The 27,578-nt window shown below is 47.9% G+C and overlaps 1 protein-coding gene across 1 annotated transcript in view; it reads right to left on the reverse strand.

Moving 5' to 3' along the window:
* The window catches only part of dscamb (Down syndrome cell adhesion molecule b), a 76,181-nt gene that overhangs the window by 28,740 nt on the left and 19,863 nt on the right, over positions 1-27,578 (reverse strand). The window contains exons 4-8 of the mRNA XM_084674217.1: positions 3,688-3,834; positions 3,241-3,519; positions 2,419-2,694; positions 1,075-1,371; positions 1-106 (exon numbers count right to left, since the gene is read on the reverse strand). The exon at positions 1-106 is cut by the window's left edge and continues 167 nt beyond it. Of these exons, the coding sequence (XP_084530343.1) occupies positions 1-106; positions 1,075-1,371; positions 2,419-2,694; positions 3,241-3,519; positions 3,688-3,834 (1,105 nt within the window). The remainder of the gene's footprint in view (positions 107-1,074; positions 1,372-2,418; positions 2,695-3,240; positions 3,520-3,687; positions 3,835-27,578) is intronic.

Genomic DNA, 27,578 nt, shown 5'->3' on the forward strand with positions numbered 1-27,578 from the left:
TACCACTTGATGGAATAGTACGGGTAGCCAATCACACGGCAGTGCACATAGGCGTCCCGCCCGGCAATAGCCGTGAGGTTTTTCATTGGTCGGATGCTAGCACGGCCTAAAATGACAGAGAGGGAGAGAGAGCTCTCTATAAACACATTTAAGGGGGGAGGACTGTGACATGACGCTAACACGAAGCAGTGACTGAGTACACCACAACAAAATACGTTTGTTTTCTGTTCGTTTACCACAGGACCCCATGGTTCAGTCAGGACTGGACTGTGAAATCACGACCAGATTATTGACAAGTGTTGACTGACGGCTGAAAGACAGAACTTTTTTTAGTGGGGAACATTCACACTATGTTCTTTTTAGAATCTGATCGTTTGTAACTTGACTGATTTAAGGACATTTAAAGCGTATACTCTAAGGATATGTATATCACTGGCCAATAGATAAAGGTGCACAACATGATGGCTGGATACAATTCTGTTCTGTTCTATACTGTAAACACCTGCAAAGAAGAGAAAGTTACAGTGGTAAATTAGTCAGTGTGTGAATGAAATGTTTCAGCGACGACAATAAAATAAAACATGAATCTAGTTTAGATTATTGCAAACACGGACACACAAGGACACAAGGACACAAGGACACAAGGACACACATGAAGAGAGGAAACAATAGTGTGTGCGTGAGAGAGAGAGATAAATAAATAATTTGAAATAGCATTGTTAGACAAAGGTATCAGCACTAAAATGCAGGAAGGAGGGAGTGTCAGAAAAAAATTACCTCACAATTGAATTACAGACAAAGATTTGAAAACGCACAGCATGAAGAAAGTGAAAGGAAACATACAATGATAGCCCACAGCCTGGAACCAAAAGACAAGAAACCAAAGCATGAGAAAAACAAAACAAAAAGGAAGCAATGAGTAAAGCTCGATGGGAGAACGTTTGGTGTCTGGAAAGCATTTGGAGAGCGCAGGAACGGAAAAAGAACGGAAAAGAAAGACAGGCATCAAACGTCAACATTTGAGGTGTGTCATCATGTTTGTTGTTGTTTTGGAGGAGCTGATCTGACAAGCACCTCTTACGTTTATGCGAGCCTGGTGGTAGACGGCCCCGGCCGAGTTGCTGCAGGTGCATCGGTACACGCCCCCGTCCTGCACCTGGGTGTGGCTGACGTTCAGCTGGCTCACCACGTGACCCTCGTGGCTCTCGTAGTGCCCCAGGTGGTGGTGGCCGTCCTTGATCACCGGGTCGTCGTCCAGGGACCAGGTGCAGGAGGGCGGAGGCGTGCCCTTCACGTTGCACACCAGGAAGACGGCCTCGTTGGGGTTGACCACCTTCTCGCTGAAGGAGGACAGGATCTTGGGGGTGCCGTCTGGTGGGGAGGGGGGAGGAGGATGGGAGGAGGGGCAGAGAGAGAAAAGAGGGAGGATGGGGGAGGGCGGAAGGGGGGGAGAGGCGGGGGAAATGGGGGAGGGGGGAGAGAGAATATGGGCGAGGGGGGAAGGGGGAGAGAGAGGGTTGGTGAGGCAGGTGAGGAGGAGAGAGATGGGAGAGGGAGAACAGAGGGGCGTTAAGAGAGAGGATGGGGAGGGAGGAGGGGAAGAGAGAGGGACAGGATGGGGAATGCAAGATGGTTAGACAGTGGGACTGGAGTGCCATTCCTCAAGATGGCTGCCATTCACTCTTGCATTTTTGGTAACAACGATAAACACATTTAAAATCAAGTTACATCGAATAGTTTGTGAGACTAATCTAGGTATTGTTTTTACATATACATATTTACAGGAGCATTGGTCATATTAAAACCTTGGTGCCATACTGCGTACTACAGAACAGTCAACAATAAACAGTATTCAGCACCAGACAGCACAAGACCAAATAGCATATTGTTGACAAAAAAGGAGCAAACTTAAGAGTTGACATTCTACACAATTAAACCCAGTTGCTCTAATGTCCAGTGCATCTATCTATTTATCTATCTATCTATCTATCTATCTATCTATCTATCTATCTATCGAGGGTTTAGTCTGAGCCGGATGAAAAGCAGCTGTATTTTCCGAGGCTGCCACGCGTCCTTTGAAATGTGTGCCTGCTGCTGCTCTCTGATAACCCTGGCATGCTCTACATCATCACAGATGATCAATATCCTCTTTATACTGGTCCACCGCCATGGGAGAGAGTTGCCCAAGCAACCGGGCTCAGGTAAGCAATTTGGAGCGGCTAGGACTAACCCTAATGACACTGGCTCCGGCAGAGGCACCACAGCGAACACACACATGCCTTTGTGATGCATTCGCATGAACGCCTCATCCTAAACACAAACCCTAACATGTGTTCTGTGTGACATGAGAAAAAGGTCTCCCCAAGCCAGGCGCTGCGCTAAAGCCATCCCCTTCAAAGAGTCAGGCTTCTCTCTCACCCTCCAGGATGACCTGGACAAAGTCCTGGGCGGACATTTTCCCCCTTCTGGCGAAGCACTGGTAGGCTCCCCCATCGCTCTTGGCCATCCCTTCCATGATCAGGTTCTCCCGGTTGATCCCAGTGATCCGCACGTTGTTGCCGGGATAGATGGTCTCGCCGTTGCGGTACCAGGACAGCTCGTAGTCATCTGAGCCAGTCACGCTGCAGGACAGGGACACCTTGCTACCCACGCTGCCTTTCACCTTGCGTGGACTCACCACCGCCTTCAGAGGCTCTGGGGACAACAGATCAGGGGGGGGGAACGTTTGGATCCATGTGACCGTGCATGTGGCGTGTACACTTGTTAGCCCTGGGACCAGACCTATCTGCCAGGTCATGGTTTCTGTGCTCTGGCAGATAGATCTGGCCACCCTCCCATTCCAACAGGTTTCCCTCCGGCATGAAATGTGCCCGACCAATCACAACTGTTGACCTGATCTGGGGCGGGTTTAATACGATGACTGTACACAGATTGGTTGTATCTATTGTTGGAGATAGAAACACTTGGAACCTGCCCCTAGTGTGTTAACAGTGCTACAACTGAATTTAACTGCCCTGATGTAAAACAGGCCGGCCTAAAAGGAACATGTGACAGAATGATTCATGATAAAAAGAAGACAACATCCTGCCAATTGGAGAGACAGAGCCGAGTGCTCTCACCAAACTTTGCCCCCGGCAGTGCAGAGCACAGAATAAATCCAAAACATCAATAAATCAAAGTGACATCAAAAAGTATTCGTTCCTCCGTAAATGACCCCGGTTGGAAATATCGCCGACTCACGTTTGACCACCAGCTGCCCCATGACCTCTGCGTTGCCGTAGCTGTTCCACACCTCGCACACGTAGATGCCCTCGTCCGTGGGCTGGGCGCTCTCGATCAGCAGGCCTGTCGGGGTTTGGCGGCAGCGGCTGTCAGGCTCCAGGGGGCTGTTGTCCTTCAGCCAGCGGTACTTGGGCATGGGGTAGCCCGACGCCTTGCAGGGCAGCTCCACGCGCTGGGACGCCATGACCTCTCGCTGGTCGAAGCCATCGAGGATGCCTGGCTCGGAGTTGGTGGGATCTGAGGGGGTTGGAGGGGGGAGTTTTACCTTTCACTCAGAAGGTGAAAACCGAACGACTTTGTTTTCCGTTACAGACTCGCACAGAGAGAAACATGTCATCATCGTTCATTTTCATTTTGGGAAAGATAACCCAAACTCGTAATATCTCCATGTAGGCCGCCTCTGACCTGACACAAAAAGCCGGGCGCTGTTGCTCTGTCGGGTCTCCCCAGTGTAGCGATGCCGAGTGGTGCAGCGGTAGTTATTCAAGCCATCTTCAAGCAGCACATCCAGGATATACAAGGCTCCGGTAGATGTGATAAGATATCTCTGTCCTGCACGAGGAGAGCGATAAAGAAGGGAGAGAAGATGGGAGGGAGAGAAAGAGAGAGAGAGAGAGAGAGAGAGAGAGAGAGAGAGAGAGAGAGAGAGAGAGAGAGAGAGAGGTTTTATATTTCAGGCCAGACCAGTAGGACAGGTAAGTAGTCACTGAAGCATGGAAAAACCTACCAACTTTATATTCTATTACAGACCTATTTGGAGATAATGATGCTGTAAGCCCTCCAGGATATCCCAACACACTTTTACAGATGACCTTTGCTTCAAGCCTAAAAACAGAGCCTATCCCTTTGACCCTTGCCCCCACCGGTCCCAGTGTTCTAGTTAACACCAACCACAGTAAGCACAATTACACTATGTGTCACAACCAGTTCAGTTTCAGCAGTAATATTATGTTAATTCCGGGGATCAAGCTAGACTGAGTGGGGCTGTCAACATCCATAAGGAATGATACCTTCTTCAGAAATCATATCCCCATGGGAGCTGATTGATGTCAAAACTGATCGAAAAAGCAATTTACAGGAGATTGTCTTTGCCGTGCTGTCGTGAGCATGCTAAGACAGAGGCAGCTTAGGCAGCGTTTAGGCCGTCAAGGAACTGCAGTTGGGGGCAGCGCCTATGAAAACCCACCAGGGCCACTGTAAACAGAAGGGTGCCCCTAGATAAGGCCTGAGAAAAATAGACAATACAACCCGTGTTTACCATAAAAATGTATTCTATTAGCAAAGAATAATTGAAGATTTATCATTTCAATGTTGGTTTGAGGAACAAACCGTCTAGCTATGATCTGAATAGCAGTCGACATACAGCAACGGTTTTATGTGCATAGTGTTTTTGAATAATTTGGATCCAGTTTCCCCCCAAATCAAAAACAAATACTACTGAAAAAATGTCAGTGTTCACAAAACAATTATACATCCTGCTAGCGTTGATAAAAAATTGATTCCAACCACTTTAAAACCTACCACCAAAGTCAGGGTGAAATAGGACAACAAAGAAAAAACATGCAAATAATATGGGCATACAATTTTATAATATACTAATGTGGTGCTACTAATATTACTAATGTTTATACACATAAATGGGAAATCAACCTTGTGGCATAATTTGAAAGCAAATTAATACAGATCGAGGCAAAACAGGGGGAAAAGTATGCAGCTATTGTAAGCATTGACCTAGTTAGATAAGACAGAGTCCATGGAGTTGGTATCCTAGAGGGATTCAGCACATGGTTTAAATGGTAGACTGGCAACCAGCAGCGCAACCCATAGCGGTGGATGTGTGTGTTTTTGTGTATGTGTGTGTGTTTGTATTTATGCGTGTGTGTTTGTGTTTATCTGTGGGAGTGAATCTTGTCTAAGAGGCTTTTGTTGCCAGCTGCAGTATAACGCACAATCATCAACACTTTTTTATTAGCCACATCCCAGAGCTAATGCAATGTATCAAAGAAAGATGATTGTGTATGAGGGGGCACCGCTTCAAAGATATCATTCACAATACAGGGGCACAGAGGGGAGCTGTCCATATCACCTCCCCCTTTTATTTTTCTCCTCCAAGTTCTCCATTTTGATTCCGTACAGGTCCACTGAAATCTCACTGTGGAACCCATCTTGAGCGAGACAAAATGCTGCTTCTCTCCAGCCGCTGTTGTGCTGCTGCAGTGTTCTCTGGGAGCACCTCGGAGCTCCTCTGGTGGCTTTGAGGACGTCAAGCCCGTGTTATTGTACTGTGACAGACCGTAGAGAGGGGGGCAGGGGCCGGCTCAAGAGGAGGGGGGGCTAAAACATACCGCGAGCCTTTCTAAATGACAGGATGGGTATTGTCTTTTCCTACAGTACGCCAGAACTGGTCATTGCCTCACAGTATTTCTCTTTAAATCCATCTTTGTATTGGCTTTGAAAGTGTTCTACTCCCACAGACGTTATTACAGTAACAAACAGAATATAAATATACAAACAATTGCTCTGAACAATATTATTGATGAAAATACAATTTATTTTTTTATGATTCAAACAAACAAAAACATCTCTGTCAAATCGTCCAAAACAGGGATTACCTCCTTTACACTCAAAGAAAGCTAGCCTGCTGTTGGGATTGGAGTGTGCAGCCCTCGTCACATTCCCCTCGCCTGGGCCAGGATGAAGCTCTCCGCTCTCCAGACACACACTTCATCTAATCACCCTCACTTTGCCGGGAACAGAATCTAATATCTTCCGCCGACCCTCATACTTAGCATGCTAAATAAGACGCGACGTATAGATGAGAGAAGCTATCGTCCTCTCCGAGAGAGGAAGTCAGGGAGTAGCTACTGGTATTGGTGACTCAGGCAGCAAGAGACCCAGTTCTTCAGTAGGGACTTTACCTCAGAGATGATGGATGGAGTTGTTCTAAGCTAAAGGCTATGTGGTAACTCCTCTGGCCTAATTCTGTTTGCATGAAGCGAGCCATTCTACTAAAACGCAGATTAATGATTCTATTTGTAGGCTATAGCCACAACAACTAATGCATGAGGGGAAAAAGGTATACATACATTAGTTAGTGTGTACTTGTAACCAGAGTGTGACAATCGAGGGGGTCAACTTCTTCTCCAGGGCGTGTATAGATCCCCCAACCTGTTGTTTTGACCTCTTTTGGGGGGGGTCCAAGTCTTAATTAAGGGGGTCAAACCCCCCCCCCCCCAAGCCCGCCCGTAATTCAAACCCTGTTTGTAACTGTACAAAATGTGCCATGGGTGGAAATAGTAACCTTGTACAGCAGAGGTTCAGATCCTTCAGAGGTTATCCTTCAGAGGTTATCCTTCAGAGGTTATCCTTCAGAGGTTATCCTTCAGAGGTTATCCTTCAGAGGTTATCCTTCAACAGGCCAAGTCGTTCTCAGAACATCAACTGGTAAGTCATGAGAACTCTATCTCGTCTAGCTAAGCCTTCAACACTGTTACAGATTCAACCCTTATCTCAGCCAGCTCTTCTCCATGGTGATGTCACAGTGGGCCAGGGTGGGGTGGGCTCAAATTGGTGCCCGCTGGGCGGGGGTCATCAGTGTGCCAACCTCTCTGATCTGATCTCTAATCTGGTCTGATTGAGGTCAGATCACAGGGCAGACCTCACTGTCGAGCCCCACTGTAGTCATGTGTAGATGGACAACATGCTGGCTGACCACATGGATCTGTCATGGCCTGTGGATTGCAGCTCACGTACAAACTCTCACCTCAGATCAGCCTGTCTGTTGGGCTAGGCGTTATCAGTATACATTATGATCATTATGTAGGTTTGCATTATGAACTCAGTATATAACCAAGAGAATGTACGATAGGTTTTTGTTATAATTCAAGGTTTTTTGTAGTCCGATCTTGCCTGAACCTCTTCATCTTTACCACTTTCTTTCTCCTCCTTCTACCCTCCCGTCTTCATCCCTCGCTTGTCTCTCCCTAGTTCTCACTAGGTATGCCCAGAATATTAAGAGCGAGACAACAGTGGATAGCTGTGTCACCTCCCCGCAAAGACACCCAGTGTGCACAGGCTACAACAGAGCCCCCTTGTACTCTGCAGCTACCCTAAAGACAAGAACCACTGTGTGAATGTTCACTACAGTATAAATGCAGACATGTGGTGTAGCAGCAGAGGGGAGATGCCATTTTATTTAGAGAGTGTGGACCATACCTGCAGGGTCAATAAAAACTTGATCCTATCTCTTCCACTGGAGAGCCCCCCCCCCCCCACACACACACACACCCAAACATACACCCACCCACATACACACACACACCACAGCTGGTGCCCCACAAACCGGCGGGTAGAAAGGTGAACGCACCACAGAGCGTCAATAATGAATGTGTGTGTAAGGATGCTTATGCATGTTGCCATGTCCTCTTCCTCCCATTTCTCTACGGCACGACATCCAAACATTACCTAAGGCCAGGGCTTCTATCAACCTGCCCTTATTCCTGATTAGGGCAAACCCCAAAACAAAACAAAAGTCCTTTTAGAGACTTTATTTGGCTAATTTTGTGGGCTGAAAAGTTTTTAAATTTGCAGTAACTGGTATTATTCCGTCCTGTCTAAATTAAAGATGCATTTTCATTTGTTGTACATTATTTAGATGGGTTGTAATCCATGCAAAAAATGCCCAGCTGCCATGAGGTGAACTATGCATATTTGATAGAAGGAATCATACAAGTGAAATATGTCATCTTAATAAATCATGTGGCTGGTACTGTTCATTTTCTCTTTCTAAAATGTCATGTAGTTCCTTCCTTCTCTTTGATTTTCTGTGATTCAGAAATCTGTGACTTAGTCTGCAAAAAGAGCATTACTTAGACACAACAACATTTCTTGACATGGTGTACAGTGTAAAACCTGACATCATATAACCACTTACATTATGTTTAATGTTCTGATAAATATGACAACAGCAGATAAAACTATCACAATTATTTTAGCAATAATTATGACACAGATTTTTGGACCAGACTTAGATCTTAGAGGCATTGTCTGTTTGGTATGTCAAAATCCTAGTTTGTATACATTTCTGTCAATGCATTATTCCAGCATTGTGATAATAAATAGATATGAATTAATACAACATATTTAGGTCCAAAAGGAGCAATACAGTTGAGTGCAGGGTATAGACTACACTGTGGACTATATCATGTTACTATCAGTTAGCTTGCATGTTACAAAATACTGTATATCACAAACAATGTTTATTCACCTGAATGAACGTCTCACCAATACATGGACACAGGCCTAATCCTGTCTGTTGGCATCCCAGCTCCGCTCTTCATGTTAGACCGGGGAGCCCAATTTAGCAGCACAAGGCCTACGTGAGAGATTACTGTGCTTCTAGCCTCGTCAAAGCTATGAGTGGGACTCCAGCCGGCCTGCCTTGGGACCTTCTCTCCTCTGCTCCCTCTTCTAAACACACAGCCTGGAGCCTGGGCAGCCAACTAGCAACTGGACCTGAATGCTTAATGAATCCTCCCATCTCCCTCCTGGCTCTCCCGTTCCACCGTATGTGCTCCAACGTGGAAGAGTGATCCCGCCGCGGCGACCAAGCACTAGCCCTGCTCTCACAGCCCTGCACAGTCACTGTTTAATTAGCGCTGTAATTCTCCCTCCCAACTCCCGTCCGGTAGTCAAAGTTCTTCCTGACTCTCGAACAGCGAATCTGTGCTAGGTGTACGCCCACAAGGTCAATTCTAAATGTAGAATTGTAAAAGAGTAGACTCTTTTAGCACCGCTAGCTAACTAGCTACAGGTGCAAACGTGTTTCTACCTAAGGCTGATTAGATGCAGTGGTGACTGGACCTGTTTTTATAGTACTGAAAGAAAAGGTTTGGCTAATATCAACATGGTTAGGGTAGGCTTAAATAAGCAAATAAACAATTGCGAGAAAGAATGCTTGACAATGGTAGTAAAAGTGACAGAACATCAAACACAGAAGCACATGGTTTTGTAACAGACACAAATGATGAATTCATGCACCATTGGTTAGTACAGTAGCATCCAACTGATGTTAGAATGGCCTAGCCTACAATTTGGCCTCCCCGCATGGTCTTTGGCAAGGTACCCAGTGTAGCAATGTGATCATCTCGCTTCTCTCTTAATGGGGCTGCTATAACCAAACATCTCCATGACACACAGCTGGAGGTACTCACCCCTTTTAATGTATATTTGACAACGTGGAGTAGGCCCACAGATTGTTAAACGAGTGATTACATTTAACACTCTATTTTCAACACCACCCTTCCAGCCAGTTGATGTGGGCTCAGGGCTAAATAATGTGCCATGTGGAGCAGTCTGCCATCATAACCTCATTATTGCAGCAGCTTAAAAACAGCAATTAACACATTTCTATCAGACTAGACTAATTTGTGAATTCCATTCTCTCATTCCAGTCCCAACAAGTGAAATAGAGAGAGCAAGCAAGAGAGAGAGAGAGAGAGAGAGAGAGAGAGAAAGGGAGAGACAGAGAGAGAGAGAGAGAGAGAGAGAGAGAGAGGGAGGGAGGGAGGGAGGGAGGGAAACAGAGAGAGACAGAGAGAGAGACAGAGAGATGACAGTAGCCTATTCTCAACTGAGCTACTGGCATAATCCATATCTGGAAAGCTGTTGAAATTGCTTATGGTAATTGAAGTTATTGTAAAGCTGGATGAAACTTTAATGAAATTTTGAGTTTTAATCATTTGTTTTTGAATGATGCACATTTCCCCAACTTCTCCCCTCAGGAGGCTGATGATGCTCACTATCTACAGTTCCCCAGATGAGATGCCACTCCTGAGAGTCTCCCCTAGATGTATGGAAAATGTTACATCAAAATCATGTCATACCTTTTCTACGGTGCCTCCATCTTGGTTCTGTTAGGGATACAGATACAGACCTGTGTCAGTAACAGAAACCAGCCTCCATCTTGTCAACAACAAAGAGTCCATTACCCTCTCTGGTCTGGTCTTTCTTCCTCCACTCCCTCCTCTCTCTCTCTCTCTCTCTCTCTCTCTGTCTCTCTCTGTCTCTCTCTCTTTCTCTCTCTCCTTCTTTCTGCCTCTCTTTCTCCCCCCACCCCAATTTTCTCCCTCTTAATCTTCCCCTCGCTCTCTCTCTCTCTCTCTCTCTCTCTCTCTCTCTCTCTCTCTCTCTCTCCCTCTCTCTCTCTGAGTTGATATCTGGACTTAAGGATATTAGTATAGAGAGATCTCAGGCCCCCTGTCCACGTTGCCTTCTCCCAGATGCGTGTGAGTGATAGGCGTAAGTATGAGCCTGGACACTGAGTCCGAGGCACTGGCTTTTAATAGGGTCTGTTCCCAGTCATTACGCTGACACAATTTGATCAGTGCAGGCTAACTGTCTTCATCTGAGGGAGATCGGGGGAAATTAACGCTGATGTAATAAGTACCATTTGTCACTATTAAGACTGAGGTGTTGACAGCTACTGTCGTTGTCAGGGCAACTGTTGCCTCTCCCTCCCATCTAGCTCGCGGCCTCCCCCAAATCTCTGCTGGCACACTGTGAGCAGGAGACACACACACACAGGAAGTGGTACGAGCGGACGTGCACGCGCTGCACGACACACAGACACAGGCGGGTATGAGCGTGCACAGTTGGACAAGAGCATGCAGGGAGACACTTTACACACACATGCTCCCACACACGGTACAGACGAACATACATGAGCCCACACACACATACACACACAGTCGTGTCCTGACTTCACTGCAAAGTTCTGGGTGTCAAAGCGTTCATGATGGAGAACTGCAACAGTGTTTGCTGCCTTTAGTTGCGTTGTTTCAGCGCTGGGGGGGGTACTTACAGCAACACCCTGCCCTGACCGGCCTCTACACACACACACACACGCACACACATACACACACAGACCCACACTGCCAGACCTGACAAATCCACCCACAGCCGCAACAATACAATCGATACACATACTCTTAGGGCTTAGACACCTCTACAGTATCAAGCTGTGGGCCAATCACCAACAATTCTCAACACAATATCCATTATTTTCTAATCCATGTAAACAAACACAGTGTAGGAAAATAGGATGTCTGCACTCTGCACTAAGCTAAAGAGCTCTACTGCCGAGTGGCCAACACAAACTGCTGCTGATAAATATATCGGTCGATCACAGTGGAAAGAAGAAGAAAAAAGACAGAGCAAAAGTATTGACAACGCCTGTCATAAATTATGCATGGCATGTCAAGTGAGAGAATATACAGCTATTGATGCATGCCCTTTTAAAAGCTTGCAGAAGAGTCAGGCTTTGCATTCTGACGACACTGACCATACTCTACAAAGAAAACAGTACAGCAACACGGTCAATGATTACAGTAAAGAATAAATTGTTTACAACTTTTGAGAGATGTGTGAATCATCTTTCCTAGCACTATGTAAGATTTATTGAGATATCCTACTGCATACATTAGGACACTTGCTTAAACATATGCACCGATGCATTGCTCAGATACCAAAGTTTTAACACAAAAAACGACTTAGCTCGATTTGACCTAAATAACGACTAGAAATATCCCTGTTTATTTGCTAAATATCCACCGTCTGACACATTTGCCCAAAGGCAACATTTTGTCATATCTGTGATCTGATACTGAAAAACAACAGGAACATCTATTCCCGATATAAGGTCCACAGCCGTACTCACACGATGACTCAAATTAAAGATTAAAAAAAGAAGCAGAGAGACCGACTTCAGCGCACACATCAGCCTCAGGCCAACATGTACCTAGGAGAAGGAGAGGGAGAGAAAGAGAGACAAAGGGATTGGAAGCAGAGAGGAAGGTAGAGTGATACCGGGGAGCAAAATGAAAGGACCAAGATACTGGAGAGAGACAAAGGAGAGAGAGAGGAGAGAGACGGAGAAGAGAGAGAGAGAGAGAGAGAGAGATAGAGAGGAGAGAGACGGAGAAGAGAGAGAGAGATAGAGAGAGATAGAGTAGAAGTGGAGCTCCAGTAATCAAATGACACGCACGGCTTGATCAGGCCGGAGCTCGTTAAACACTCTACCTGCAGACCGGGGCGGGGCCATCTCAGCCCTCTACTACCACTGGCCCTCTGCTCTCCTGTACTCTCTCTGGGGATCACATTCACAACATCTTTCCCTTGCATCTTGTCTTATTAGCGAAAGACTCTCGACAGACTACGAGTTTCCAAAAGGTTTGATATTTTGGAACAGCTTTCTCTGTGTATACTTTCAAATGGATATCCTATAGATGTTCTGAAAATACTGGAAATATCGTTTGCTTGTTTTGAGGCCTCCAAAATACTTACTAGCATGCTATGAAGGGACAGTTTTGCTGTCTGCAGGGGCCTTCCTATATTTTAGGGAAGTTCAACAACTACAGGTCACAAATTCTCCTCTATGTCATTCTCTAGGGAACCCCTTAAATCACACAAACACACACAAACACACACTCACACATAAAAGTGCCGCCCAGCCTCTCTATTCTAGCTGACTGCCCTTTGTCCATCAAGACCACTCACAAGGATAATTAATGTTGCCCGCCTGCTCGAAATATCCTTGATGATGGCCGCTTGTTTGAGGAGCAAATTAGGAAAGAAAAAAAGTCACTAAAGATTCCTGTCATGTCATGTTGTCTTGGGGTGACATAAAAGCCTGTGACGTGTGACATTAACTAAAGGTCACATGCAGACTCATTCAGCAGCCGCCCGGACAGCCGAGCTCTCCGGGACATGCTATCGACAAGCCGGATGAGGTCTACACAGAGTGGGATTGTCAAAGCTTTGTGTCTCCATCCTAACTTCCTGTGCATGAGACAATGTCATGACAAGATGAAATGCAATGTATGGGAAGGAAACTTGGTGTGCCAAGAGTAGGAAGATGAAGATGTTTCTAAAGAGATGACGTTGTGTTTGGGGCTTGAATATGAAGAACAGGAGGACTTATATGTGATGGGGGAATCTGTTACTGTGGAACACCATGTCCAAAAAAAACATAAATACTGGGTTTTCGAAAAGGTGTATTAGTATATCTTAGCCTGCCTGCCCGCCAGCCTGCCTATCTATCTATCTATCTATCTATCTATCTATCTATCTATCTATCTATCTAGGTCTGTGTCTTTCAGCCTGTCTGTCTGTCCGTCTGTCTGTCTGTCTGTCTGCCTGTCTCCCTGGCCACCCCACTTCCTGCATCTGCTTGCCCCTCCCTTTCCTCCCCGATTCCTTCACACTGCCTCTCCTTGTCCGCTCCAGTCTCCGGCCTGGACAGATGCCCTCCTCTTTCCTCTGTCTGTCTCTTTAGAGAGGGTGATACAGCAGGGGCCGGGGCCGGGGCCGGGGCCTGGGCCGGGCCAGGAGCTAGGCTGGGCTGGGCTGGGCCAGGGGCCGGAGGCCGGGGCCAGCGCTGGGTTTGGCACTCAGTTTGCACCCAGGCCACGTGGCCCAACAATGGGCTCATTTCAACCTCAATTTCCCCTGAAATGAATGGATGCCCACCCTGGCGCACACTGCATGCCTTTTAATTGGCTCGAGTTAGATTCAAGCCATTAAACCACTGATGTGTACATGTTGCCACGGCACCCATTGGCCCCATTCCCCCCCCCCCCCCCTTCTTCTCCCGGCTGCCAGAACATAAACGTCTTATCTCTCGGCCCCACCAAGCACGCCCCATGAATATTCAGTAGGTATGCTCCAGCTCTGTTTCAGCCCCAGCAACACACACACACACATCTTTCTCACATAGGAGCCACTGTTCTCAATCCAGGCTTTGTTTATGCTTTGGCGAGAGTTGGTCGTTTGTCTTTTGAGTGTGTGACATATCTATGAGGGATTCAAGCCAATCAGGGGCTCTCAACTGAGCTAGGTTTATGCTGTACCGAGAACATGGAATCACTACTTCACACATGGAATAGCAAGAAGGTTTACCTGCTTGTTCCCAGGAATGGTTGAGGATGCAGGAAAGAGGAAAGAGAAAAGAGAAAATAAAGAGTGAGGGTTAGACTCCAGCAGAGTTATATTCATGAAATGTAATTAGCTGCTAATAAATTCTTGATTATGTACTCAGTGGCAATCAACAACAGTTAAACTAGATCGGATTGCTTAATACAGGCAATTAGCCATATGCTGTGTAAACAAACTGACAGTTACAAAGTAGACCGTATTCAAAACCAACACAGAATGCAAAGAAAGAACTAGACCTTCTTGTGTAGTTGGGAAAATTGGGACATCACGGAAGGTTTCATTCAATTTGAATTCAGACTTGCAATTATCAGTGTTAACCGTTGTGTGCCTATGGTGTCAGGTGTAAAATAAATATCTATATTTAATCAAAGAAAAAGGGCAGTGTGGATAAAACAGGTGTTTTTCATCTCCTCGCGAGCCAGAAGCCGACGTGGTTGGAGACGGTCTTCTCTTCTACCACCCCTTTGAAATATTTCACTTCAAGTTCACAATAGCCCCCAATCCCCCTGTGGATGTTGTCAAAGATGAAAGAGAGAATGCTGTCCTCTCTCTCTCTCTCTCTCTCTCTCTCTCTCTCTCTCTCTCTCTCTCTCTCTCTCTCTTTTTCTCTCACTCTCTCTTTCTCTCTGGGGTCGGGAGAGAAAAGGAGTGAATACTCAAGCAGCCTCCCCCCCCCCCCCCCTCTCTCTCTCTCTCTCTCTCTCTCTTCAACCATTTTACACCACCCCCTTTGATCTGTTACAGCACACCGCCGCCGTCATAGTAACGGATCAAACCCCAGAACGTCTTTGTATTTGAAATAGTATTTTTTAATATTCCTCTCTCTCCCCTAAATCTGACTCGCGTGGATTCGTTTGCCCGTCTCTTGGCTAGGAGGGGTTTCCTGTTCGTTTAGCTCGTTAGCGCGCGGCGGTAGCCAGCAGGATCAATTACTGGGGGGATATGCACTCGCGTCTCTGTATCATTACCCAGCAAAAACCATATTAACTCAGTCTGAGGGGAAAACACAGGAGAAGACATTATTACAGCGACCCCAGCGCTACCGTCTGCTTTGCTCTCTCTCGCTGGCCCGACTCCCTCATGTCTACCTCCAGCTCTGCTGTGTTTACCTACATACCCGGGACTCTATAAACACACCAGAAAGGCTTTGAGGACACTTAAAAGTGTCTTTGGAGACACAAGTCCAAAGTGGGAGACATGCTATTGATTTTCCCCATTTGACTGAATGAAGGCTGATAATCAGTCTAGTCAACGAAAGGTCAAAATATCAAAGGGAAATGCTGCATTATGTAAACAAATGCCGGTAGAGAAACTTTAATGGGTCCTGCTCCGCTTGACAGCTTCCATCCAGACTAAACCTGTCGCAAAGCTAACCTACAATGAATTGATCCTAATCCTATGTGAGCTCATATTCTTACAAACAAATAGTCTATTTTACAATATGAATAGATATTGGAAAAACTTTATGACACTGAATTTTTCACCTAAGAACTGAGCACTCAAACTTGACGAATGTGAAGTCAGTAGATATGGGACTATGTGAAACACCATGATGGCTTCTGCATCCTTCCACTGATATGTCTCCTCATATAGGAGGAATTTATCATTTCCCTCTACGATCAAGGGTGGAAAAAATGGTAAGGGACAAAAGGGGAAGTCACTCCCATTTTTTCCACCCTTGATCCTCTTTCTTCCCTTCCTTCTCTTCCTCCTCCTCCAACATCCCGATTCAGAGGCAGGACTGTGAGGCTGTGAGGCTGTGAGGCTGTGAGGCTGTGAGGCTGTGAGGCTGTGAGGCTGTGGGCAGCAACACTGCCCCTCAGACAGCTGCACATCCCCAGCTGTCTCAAGGAAGCCAAAGCCCCCCTCTTCCTCTCCCCCTCTTCCTCTCCCTCTCTACACCTGCCTCGACCCCCTGCCTCTCTCCCTCCCTCCTTCTCTGGCCTTCTCCATTCCATTCCGCCTCGTTTCCGATTTCCCTCCATCTCTCCCTCCCCACCTGCTATCCTCGCTTGAAGTCTTCCCCTTCTCCCTTTCATCATCTCCCCTCGCTCCCTCTCTCCCTGATGCCCTCCCTCACCCGTTTATGGGCATCAATCAAGAATTTGAAATGATTACCCAAATTAGCAGTCCAAACCGTTACGTTCAAAGATACACTCATTCTGGCACCCCGCGAATGAAACAAGGCCAAGAGATCTCTCGGGAGATCAATTTGAGATCTTGATGAGAATTATAATCCCACCACAAGCAAATATGATTTAATGTATGAGATGATTTCCAGCCTCCATCCTTTTCGATGTTTTCTTTATGCAGGCACGGAACAGTCCTCCTATCCCTAGTACCCAGCTGGCCCTAATGCAATACTTACTGCTCAGGGATCATCCCTGCTTCAATTACTACACAATACCCAGCTGTTTTATTGGCTGAAAATACTATTTGACAACAAACATAGAGTTGGTAAGGGGCTGAGTGAAGAGAACATTTGGATGAAATCCTTTTCATGACACATCACGAATGAAAGATAATCTAGATTAAATCCATCATCAATGTTGTGGCCTCTTCAGCATCCTCCATCCGGTGGTGGACCCCAGACCCAGAGCCAGGCATCCAGTCGTGCAACACGTTTGCATTACTATTGATGTCCCCGCCTAAGATTATATCACAAGAAACATCCCTTCTAAATCCATAAATATCCAACCTCCGTCCCTGAATTGAACATTTAGCGGGGTATATGTAGGCAGGGTAAGCAAGGGAAGTCTGTATAGAGCATTGTAATGCACACTTCTTGTACGCAGCAAGCTTGGAAGAAACAAAGTGATGAGTAGGTGCACTCAGTACAGCTTCATGTCTAGCAGCGCCCCTGTGCCCCACCCTGTGCCCCACCCTGTGCCCCACCCTGTGCCCCACCCTGTGCCCCCCCCCCCCACCCTTTGCAGATGGTGCCCTTTTTTTTGGGCCCCTGCCCCCTTGAGTACGCCCCTGCCTACACCAGTATCAATTAATCTAATAAACACAAGTATTCGACTGACAGTCAAACGACATGTAAAAGAAGATGAAATATAAATGATCTGAAAAAACAGATCAATCTTGAAATATCTTTATCGGCCCAAAAAGCCGAGCACTTCTTTTTGCATTAGAGCAGCAGGAGGGGTGGGCGGACAGGGGAGAGGGAGAGAGGGAGAGAGGGAGAGAGGGAGAGAGGGAGAGAGGGAGAGAGGGAGAGAGGGAGAGAGGGAGAGAGGGAGAGGAGTGGGAGACAGGGCCAGAGCCTCGTCTAGAATGTTAATGACATGTTGAGTAAAGCTTGTCGCTGAAATCCACACGCCACAAGGTCACGACACTCATCCACTTGGGCAGATTAATTAAACGATGCTCCCAGGCCTTGTGTACATATGGGAAAGGTCACCACTGAATTGGCTTCTCTGACGGTTCCTCACTGAGGTGAAACTGAAGGTTCCATAGTCTCAGGAGGACTTTCTGAGACCAACTTGATGTTTCTTAATGAGTTGAGTGGATATCATTGATGCAGCTTCCCAAAAAGGTTTAGTCTCATTTGAGACATACAATTTATATATTTGATCTCTTGTTAACTGTAAGTACAACGTTTCTAGGAATATGGCTGCTAAAAAAAAATCACAGCAGGCTGAGAAGGGCGTTGTTTTTTGGCATACTTTTAAATAACACTGGATAAAAGCAGCCATGCTTCAAATGGCTTAATGGTCTAAAAGCTTAATGCAGCGAAAGATTCTAGAAGTATCTTATCTACCTGTATCAGGCAGCCTCTGCAGTAATTACCACATGAACACCACAGTGTGATATCCTATGAATACAAGGCTGTGTAAACTAAATATGCATCTGACTCAAAACATTTTCAACACGAATCGAGACGCCGTCCTCAGTTCCGCCCTCGACAAGCCACTTCTCACCAGGAGGAGTGTGCAGGCAGTCACTTAACCATGCCAACGGGAACGTCTCCGTCGTTAAGATCCCACTTAGCGGTTGAGCCTCGTCACGTGACCCCGGCGCTCCCCGAAAAAGATAGGAGATCGTAGCCACGGCGGCGGGGGGGGGGGGGGGGGGGGGGTGAACGAGACTCTTCGGGATTCGCATAGGGCTTAATTTGATCTACTTGAGATTGTGACTTCCTCCTCTTGATGTAATTAAACTGAGATGGGACTAATGAAGTCGACGGTGAGAACGGGGAAACGGAACGTGCCGGAGACTGCCTTCGCTCGGGAGGAGAGGCTGCTGACTGTAAATATTGACAATCCGACTTGATTAGGAGAACAGGCAGCAGACTGAGGCTGACGGATGGAGGGACGGTTAGGGGATGTGTGATATCTCCATCAGTAGACGGGATGACAGGAAGGATGGAATGTTCCGGAGATACTGTTTAGGTGACTTGTCACGAGAGTGCCCAGAACTATCACTCTGGTCCACACACCCACACACAGACTCACACTTTTTCCCTGTCCTTCCAGTCAAAGCAGGCTCTGAACACACCTAAAAACATCATTCAAATCCATTCTTGTTGGTTTTTCCACATCTACTTCGCTCACCTGGTCTCATTTGCATTTGAGGTGCTATTGCTCATGTGAATAATAGCCAATCTGGGCCGAGCCCAGAACGCCGTGATCTCTCCATCTGGGCCTTTCAAGGCCCCGCACTGCCTCGGCAGTGTTCCGACAATGCTGAGCAACAGATGCAAACAGACTGTCGCTCTTAGCCGCACCTCAACCATCTCCCTGTCCCTGCTGTGGGAGGAGCCAGGCGGGGGAGATGCAGATGACAGACAGCTCAACCTGAATTAATCTGGGGGAGGAGGAAGATGGGGGTCTTTGTCGAGCCGTTGTTCGGTTTAACAGACGTTCCAACGTGTGGGCCGGTTATGGTGCTAGCTGATAATGACTCATCATCCAGTATAATTGACAGTAGGCTACAGGTAGCCTAGCTAGCCTTCCAATGGGAGCCACCATAATGAGCTTTGAGAACCATCTCTGCACTCGTCGTTTTCAACGCGCTGGGTTTAAATCTACAGGAATGTGTGCCAAGACAATGGTGCCAGGAACGTTCAGTCCTTAATTGAATTTTAATTTGCGATTGTAATCTTAATTTCCTTAGATCAGGGTAATCAGCCACTCACGGAAGTGCTGTTGGTCTTCTCTTCTCTCGCTCTCTCTCTTTTCACAGACACAAAAAAGTGCCACATGTGGGGCGTGCACACACACACACACATGGACAGCTGTTCCTTTCTACAGAAGGACTTCTTGCTCCTTGGTTTCAATTGACAGGAAAGGGAGATATCTGATGCAGTGAAGGGGAACAAAACACCAATTCAGCCTCTCTGCAGTGTGTCATCTTTTTTCTTCTACTCCTCCTCCCCTCCCTCTTTTTTTCTTTTCATTCTCTCTACAAACCTGGCTGCCCTTCTCCCTCCCTCCCTCCCTCCCTCCCTCCCTCCCTCCCTCCCTCCCTCCCTCCCTCCCTCCCTCCCTCCCTCCCTCCCTCCCTCCCTCCCTCCCTCCCTCCCTCCCTCCCCCCCTCCCTCCCTCCCCCCTCCCTCCCTCCCTCCCCCCCTCCCTCCCTCCCTCCCTCCCTCCCTCCCTCCCTCCCTCCCTCCCTCCCTCCCTCCCTCCCTCCCTCCCTCCCCTCCCTCTCTCTCTCTCCCCCTCCGTCTCTCTCTGTCCTACAGCTCTTGCAGACACACTCATCTCATTAGATGGGCTCTGGAGAGGGAAGGTGAGATGGTTACTGTGACAACAGTGGGAGGTGAGAGGCGGGGTGGCGGGGTGCTGTGTGCGTGTATGTGTGTGTGTGTGTGTTTCATCATGGCAGCAGCAACCGACTCCACACACTCCACCTAGAGCTCTAAGAGGCCGATCAGAGACTAGTTCCAGATGGGGGAATGGGAGAGTGGAGAGACATTACATACACAAGCATTGGCACCGTTACATTCATGAATGTCCCTACAATGTATGTTGCAGGGTTACTAAATATACAGTATTTCTTACCATGTTTGCACAAAGCACAATGCAGGGACCGAATGTGAATCTAGCTGGCAGGACAGAGTAGCTGCCATTATATTTCAGCTATTGTTTTATTGAGTTAGCAGTACACACACAGTGTAAACTGTTCACACATAAAAGGTGCACAGACTGCTACTGTTACAGCTGTGGCAATGCTATCCTCCTGTCTCTGGGATTGTATAGAGTGTGTTCCTGTTGAAGGAACCAGCAATACATGTATTTATCTCTGTCTACCGTAGGCATACCCAAGGAAACCAACAGTGCCTGCCCTTGAAATCATGAAGCACATATATTTATATATATATATACATACATATAAATACTTAAATGATCAACTTTTATTTTAGACCTTTTATTTTACACCTTTTATTTTACACCTTTTATTTTGCTTTCAGATCCACTGAACTGTAATTAACAAACACGTTTCTGTGAATCTTCTCTGAGCTAGGAAGTGATGGTTGGCAACGAGGGGTGGGGCTAACTTTAGTGAGTGACAATCTTGTCCACCAATCCCAATCATCCACCCCTCCTGCCCTACACTCCATAAGGAGGTGTCAGCTCTAGCGGCTGAGGGAGGGGACTGCGTGTGCATCTCTGGGTGCCCGTGGGCCGTGGGCGCCACTGAGTCGACTGACCCTGTGACCCAGAGAGCGAGGGGGTCGGAGGCTGCCAGCGGGGAGGCGGAGGGGGAGGAAACACAACCTTGTGGGGTGGCAGGAGTGAGGACGTCGCCCCCTGTGGTGAGGATGACCTTTGCAGCTCTTCAACACCACGAGATGTTGGCATGTCCAGATTGGAGGTGCCAAATGGGCCCAGTGGGCCTCCAGCCCGCCCTGTACACAAGCCAGCGTGCATATTGTGCACACAAACAAAAACACACACACACACACAGAATGTGGACTTGCGGACCCTTTACATAGGCTCGGGTGGTTTGCCGCAGTACGGTACACACAGAGATTAACACACACAACGACCACACCCACACACACACACACAAACACTTTCTTTCAAAGTCTTCAGCGAGAGCGGACTTGAACAGGAACAAGTCAGAAGAGCGTGGAGGGGCTTCGCTCCGACGTCACGAGACAGAGACAATATCAAAGGACGTGGAGCGAGAGACAGCCCATTGAGCTCAAGGAGAGGACTAAATAGCATTTGAAAGCTTTTTGCTAAAAACGTCCTTTTCAACACTAATTACCTTCAGAGTGCCAGACAGTAGGCAGAGTGGGAGCGAGGGAGGGAGGCGCGAATGGGGAGAGACTGAGCGAGGGAGGGAGGAGAGAGGACAGGGGGGCGGGGCGGGTGGGCGGCGATGAAGAGGAAGAGAGACAGCGTTCACGGCGGGAGGGGCTCAGTCGTGAAAGCCTCATCTGTCTGACACAGTAGCATGCTTTGTAACCCCCCTCCTCCCCCCCCCCCCCTCCCCAAAAAAACAAAACAGAGGCTGTTACATTTCGTTCATCTGGACCATCCAACCGCAGGCAGGTCACAGGGAAACAAACCGGGTTAGACATACGGCAGTGACGTGACGCGGGCCTTACACACATGCACAGCACACGCGCACCGCCACTCAGAAACACACAGTGAGAGAGGGGGGGGGGACGCCCACTGAGGAGAACACGCGACGCGAGAAAACAAACACACACGGGCAAGTGCGTTCCCCACACACACGTTCCCCGTCGCATGCGGCGGGCACACCCCGCTTACACACACACCCTCTCGCGCAGCGCACGCACACACACGCGCGCACATGCGCACACACCGACATCCAGCCCAGATTGAAGGAGAGGTCATCCGATTATACAGCAGCTGTCGCCAATGGTCGTCCTCGCTGTGCTTCATGGGTCTCCTCATACACATGGACACACACCCCCAAAGTCCAGGCTATCAAGACAAACGTCCGGGTGGCGTTCCTCCCAAGGCCTCCCCGGTGCTGACACACACACGGGTGAAACCCAGCGCCCAGGCATGAGAACATGCATGACAGGCCAGCATTGTGGAGAGGATGCACCTGCTCAATGTCAACACATGCACTGGCTTACTGAAGTCATGGTCCACCAGTTTAATGTAATCTTACTCACAAGTGGCCAGGAGTGTACACACACACACACACACACACACACACACGTAGAGTTTAAAAATGACTCTACCCAAGCAAAGACATATTCTTAACGGCTATACTAGGCTATACAGTATATTCAATGAGTTTGTGAAACACAAGTCTTTAAGTCTGTATGCCTGTACTTACTGTAAGTCGCTCTGAATAAGAGCGTCTGCTAAATGGCTAAATGTATGCTTCCAGTTGTGTATAAAAAAGAAAATGTACAAGTACTTGTTTGAGACATTGACACCTGCATACACTGTAAACAGACCCTCTCTGTTTATACACTCTTTAACGTGAATGCGCTGGCCCAGACGCAAACACACACACAAACACCCCCACACAAACACGCACAAACACGCACGCAAGCAGGCAGATCATCCCTGTCATATCAGAGCAAATGAAAGGAAATGGACAAGTCTCTGTCAATCAAACATTCGTTGACGTCTGACGCCATGACGTCAAAGGGTGGGGGTTCCCTCGCCTTGGCAACTGCAGTGACAGTGACATCCACGCAGACGGCGGTGAGACAGTCTGAGCGTCACACAGGCAAAGCGGAATAACATACGCACACGCACACAGATTTAGTTATCAACTGGAAAACTGGATGTCACCCTACGCGAGTGTTTTTCTACCATAACAGGGAACGGAGGGCACATTATGCAGAGAGAGGGAGAGGAAAAGAGCGAGAGAGAGAGACAGACAGACAGACAGACAGACAGACAGAGAGAGACAGACAGAGAGAGACAGACGGAGAGAGAGAGACGCTCGAACACGGTCTCTCTGATCGCATCCACGCGCTGTAGATCCCAAATCACACGCAGAAAACACTCTCTTTCATCATCTGAGACCCGTTAGTGCGCGGGGGGGGGGGGGGGGGTGGCTCTGTCATGTTTGCACCGCGGAGACGAGGGTTTGCGAGTGCCTGCGCCCCGTCTGTGTGCACGTGCACCCACACACCGCACGGCATATGGTGCCTGCGCTTTTCTTTGGCGATGGGAAGTGACAAGTTAACAGAGGACCCAGTCAGTGGGGGGGGGGGCGGGGGGGGGCGACACACGTACGGTAAAACGCTTTCATCTGTGCATGCCCTCTGGCGCTACAGTACTCTCTCTATGTAGATTTAGATGAATCAGTAACAGGGCCCCTCATTTAGCGACGCTGTCTACTTCGGAGTAATGGTTTGGGGGGGGGGGGGGGGGGTTGAGGTTGGGTTGGCAGAACGGTGCGCCGGCTAGGAACACAATGTCAACACTTGCCCTGAGGCCCTTTCGAGTTCATATTTTTTCTATTTTAAACCTTGTTCTGACGGGGAACAATGAAAATGTAGTTTTATAATTAGGGTAGGCTACTATGCTCAGCTGATGTGAATAAAGGTAGAGGTCCAATTAAATCAACAGTTCTAGAATAGTCCTAGAATTGGAAGCTTGACACATAGAATAGAGTTAGTGTGGACTGTTGTCTTCAGTCCAAATCCAGTACCTCTGTAAGAATGAAACGGGCGCTGAATTGCTTGTAGACTTATATAGATGAACTGTTAGAAAACCTTAAAAATGGAGATTAAATATGAATCTGCTCAATCAAATAACTTCAACCAAGCAGGGTGTTGTAGCACTAGAATTAGCTAGCGTTAGCGCGCCAGCAGCCATTGTGATTTCTTTAGTCTTGCACTCGGCATGCTGATTGCTGACACACTGTGTAAGGGCCCAAGCTAGGCCTCAGGGATAATAGGACTCTATTTTTAGACAGCCAGCGAAAAAAGAGAAAGAGAAAAAAAAATCTCATTGACAATCGTGTAACATTGAAACAGGGGAGGAAGAACTAAAATGTTATGGGCAACCATCAACTAATAAGCTTGAACCCCAGCACTCTGCATAATGCGACAGCTCATTACAGGGCAATTAGGCATTAAAAGCCTTGCTTACCGAGGTTTATTGATGCAGATCAGATAGGAAAGATACCCTTGCGCCTAAAAAAGGGAGCAGAAATGGGATGGAGAGCGAAGCAAAATGGGTCTAAGTATAGGCTCTGTGGCAGTTTACGAAACCTCTCAGGGGGCGCCTCTGTTGAGAATGTGATGAGGACGATATGGCAGATTTCTTTTTGGTGTGTGTGTGTGTGTGTGTGTGTGTGTGTGTGTGTGTGTGTGTGCTATCAAAACCCTATGGCCTCCCCTGCTAAGGTTGTTCTCTTTTCTAGGACAAGGACACTGATATCAGTTGTATGTTTTGTTCCTTACTCCTCCCTCCCCGCCCGCTTCTTCCAGTTTATCGTCATCCTACCATACAAACAGAACGTCTAGGCTATCACTTAATAGTCCTAATTGGCATTAGAGCGCACAAACGCACACACGCACATGCACGCGAAAGGTACCTGGGACAGTTTAATGTCTTTATCGCCCTCAATCCCCCATCTCCTTATGCTATCAGGACTCCCACGTGCTGTGGAGGCTGAGTGGCAGGGGGCGAGGGCTGGGGCTGGGGATCATTACCAGAATAAAGAGTAGTACCTTGGACTGTCTGAATTACAGTCAGGACATGGATCCCTGTCTTCCTAGGTCTGGCCGCACCGGGGGGGGGGGGGGGGAGGGGGAGTGGGGACGGACGTTCTGCCCAGACCGAAGCGTGGCCAGGGAGCGGAGGTCACGGTGAGATGTGAGGAGGCGCCTGGTTTCCTATACACGGTGGATAATGTACGCGTGGCGATGAGGTAAGGTGAGGCCCTCCAGTTAGTCAGTGCTAATTGAACCTCACTAGTTATTCATCAGTTGGATTTATGTACCTTTACCGCCTCTGGCTAGAGGGCTTTTAAATATCTTCCTTTGAAAGAAATTGTGCGCGCAGTGTCAGATGAGAGGTGATGTTCGTCCAAGGGATTTTCAAGGCTTTGACCGTAACATTTTCCAGGCAGTGTGTGACTCTGAGAGGAAACGCTGGTCTCCATTTTGATTCTCTCCCAAGGACAGCGTGAGGGAAGATACTTGAGCAGAATTGCTTTCCCTCCGTCCTATTCACAGAGAGATACCCTTCATCAGCCGCACATGGACGTGCACGCCTTGCATGCTTCTAACGCACACACACGCGCACACACACACACGTGTGTTGGGCGGAGGCACTTTCTGTCCAGATGTGACAGGTGGGGTAGAGCAGTCCATTTAGGGTGAGAAAAGCTTGGGGGTGGGGGGGAAGCTTCAGAGGGACAGGCTGGTTATCTTTAATGGGCCAATCGTGTAACCTGATAAAGGGCACCAATCCATCTGCACTCCCCAGTCAACTCTGACACTGTTACCAAGGAGACGCCACCCGCGGGAGAGTGAAGGAGGGGGGACCGGGGGGGGGGGGGGCGGGGGGGTGCTGTACCGTCTGAAAGCCGGGAGGAAGAGGAGGAGTAGAGAGAAAGGGGGATGGGGGAGGAAGAGGAGAGAAGCACCAGCCTCCACAGAGGGGTTAACTGTAATCAGACATGGCACACACACTCCCCTGGAGAAGAATGACAAACGCAAGTGGAAACACACACACATACACACGCACCCATACGCAGCCCAGCTCAGACTCAGGCCAGACATTTATACACAAGAGAAATGTAACGACACATGCACGCTCTCTCTCTCTGTCTCTCTCTCTCTCTCTCTCTCTCTCTCTCTCTCTCTCTCTCTCTCTCTCTCTCTCTCTCACGCACTCGTCACTTCCCTCCAGACGACCATCGTGAGACCCGTCATGGAAATACGCAGTGAACACAAGAATGACACGTCATATTTCATTTTCAGATCATTTTCTTTTTCTGCCCAGGGAAGGCAATTGCTGAGAGACAGAAAACGCAAATGGCAGAGAAATGAATCCCACAGCCAGGTATATGATGTAAGGAAATCACTGCCCCTTTCCTCTCCAATAATGTCATACATAAATGAAATCATCACCCTATCGCAGAATCGATCGTGTGTGATAAAGGTGTGGGCGACGGCCCACATATTGTGGATGTGATTCCTGGTACAGATAGAAACCCTTCCCCCTGCAGCACAGAAACACAATGTCATAATAATGTAGTTCTCCTCTATCCTCTTGCTCAGACACAGGGTATTTGTATTCTGACAGTGGTCCTGGATGTAAAGACGTTTCTGTGGTAGCAGCCCCCCCCCCCCCCCAGAGAGAGAAGATGGAGGTTTACAGGTGATGACTCCTCCTCACTAGACTGTGGAAGGCTTTGTCTTCCTGGCTCCAGCATCAGTTTCACACCTAGCTTTCGCCTATTATTGATATGAGATGTATGTTCTGTATCTATCCCCTAGCCTTAGCTCCACCATTCTATTGCCACCTCCAGCCCCAGCCCCAGCCCCAGCTCCAGCCATAACTCCATCCCCAGCCCCAGCCCCAGCCCCAGCCCCAGCCCCAGCCCCAGCCCCAGCCCCAGCTCCAGCCATAACTCCATCCCCAGCCCCTGCCCCAGCCCCTGCCCCAGTCCCTGCCCTACCCTCTTACATTCAGCCCCAGCCAGCCTCCCCCAATTAGAAGATGTTATCGTCCTCATCTATCTGACACGAGGCCCAGGCACAAACGCTGAGCAAAGGAGAAGAGAAAATAACCGTTATTACCACCAGCTAGAGCTGTCTGCGCCGGAGGCCTGATTACCTGCCTCATACACACAACTGCACACGCTTGCACTCTCTTTCTTTGTCTCTTGCTGTCGCTTGTCTCTTTCATGCGAACACACACATACACACACACACACACACACTTTGGTGTTACACAATTGATCATCGAACAACAAACTTCTGAAACCTAGTAGACGAACCAAAGCACACATTGTAGTTAACCCACTTTCTGTCTGCATGTGCCCCTGCATGGCCACAGATTACATTCTGTTTGCAGTTTAACAGTTTGACACTGATTTATAATGTTATTTTGGTGGAACATTGGAGCACCCCAGATTTTTATATACCATGTAATCCTGGTTTGGGGCTAAACTGGGATCAAGTAATCCAACGCACACAGCCCGGCAGTCTCATCCGTGCTTCAGCACCTCAAGACCCCAGCTCTGGATTGTCTAATCCAAGATGACTCCTTCTTAATCCCAGCGGTGATGGAAAACATCTGGAGGAGTGAACACCCAGTAAATACTGTCTGGACAACTTTTATTTGTATTTTTTTACTAATAGGCTGGCAAATGAAATGACCTCTTCA

This window comes from Hypomesus nipponensis, chromosome 15 (genome assembly GCF_054491055.1).
Source record: "Hypomesus nipponensis isolate SF chromosome 15, ASM5449105v1, whole genome shotgun sequence".
NCBI classification, from domain to species: Eukaryota; Metazoa; Chordata; class Actinopteri; order Osmeriformes; family Osmeridae; genus Hypomesus; species Hypomesus nipponensis.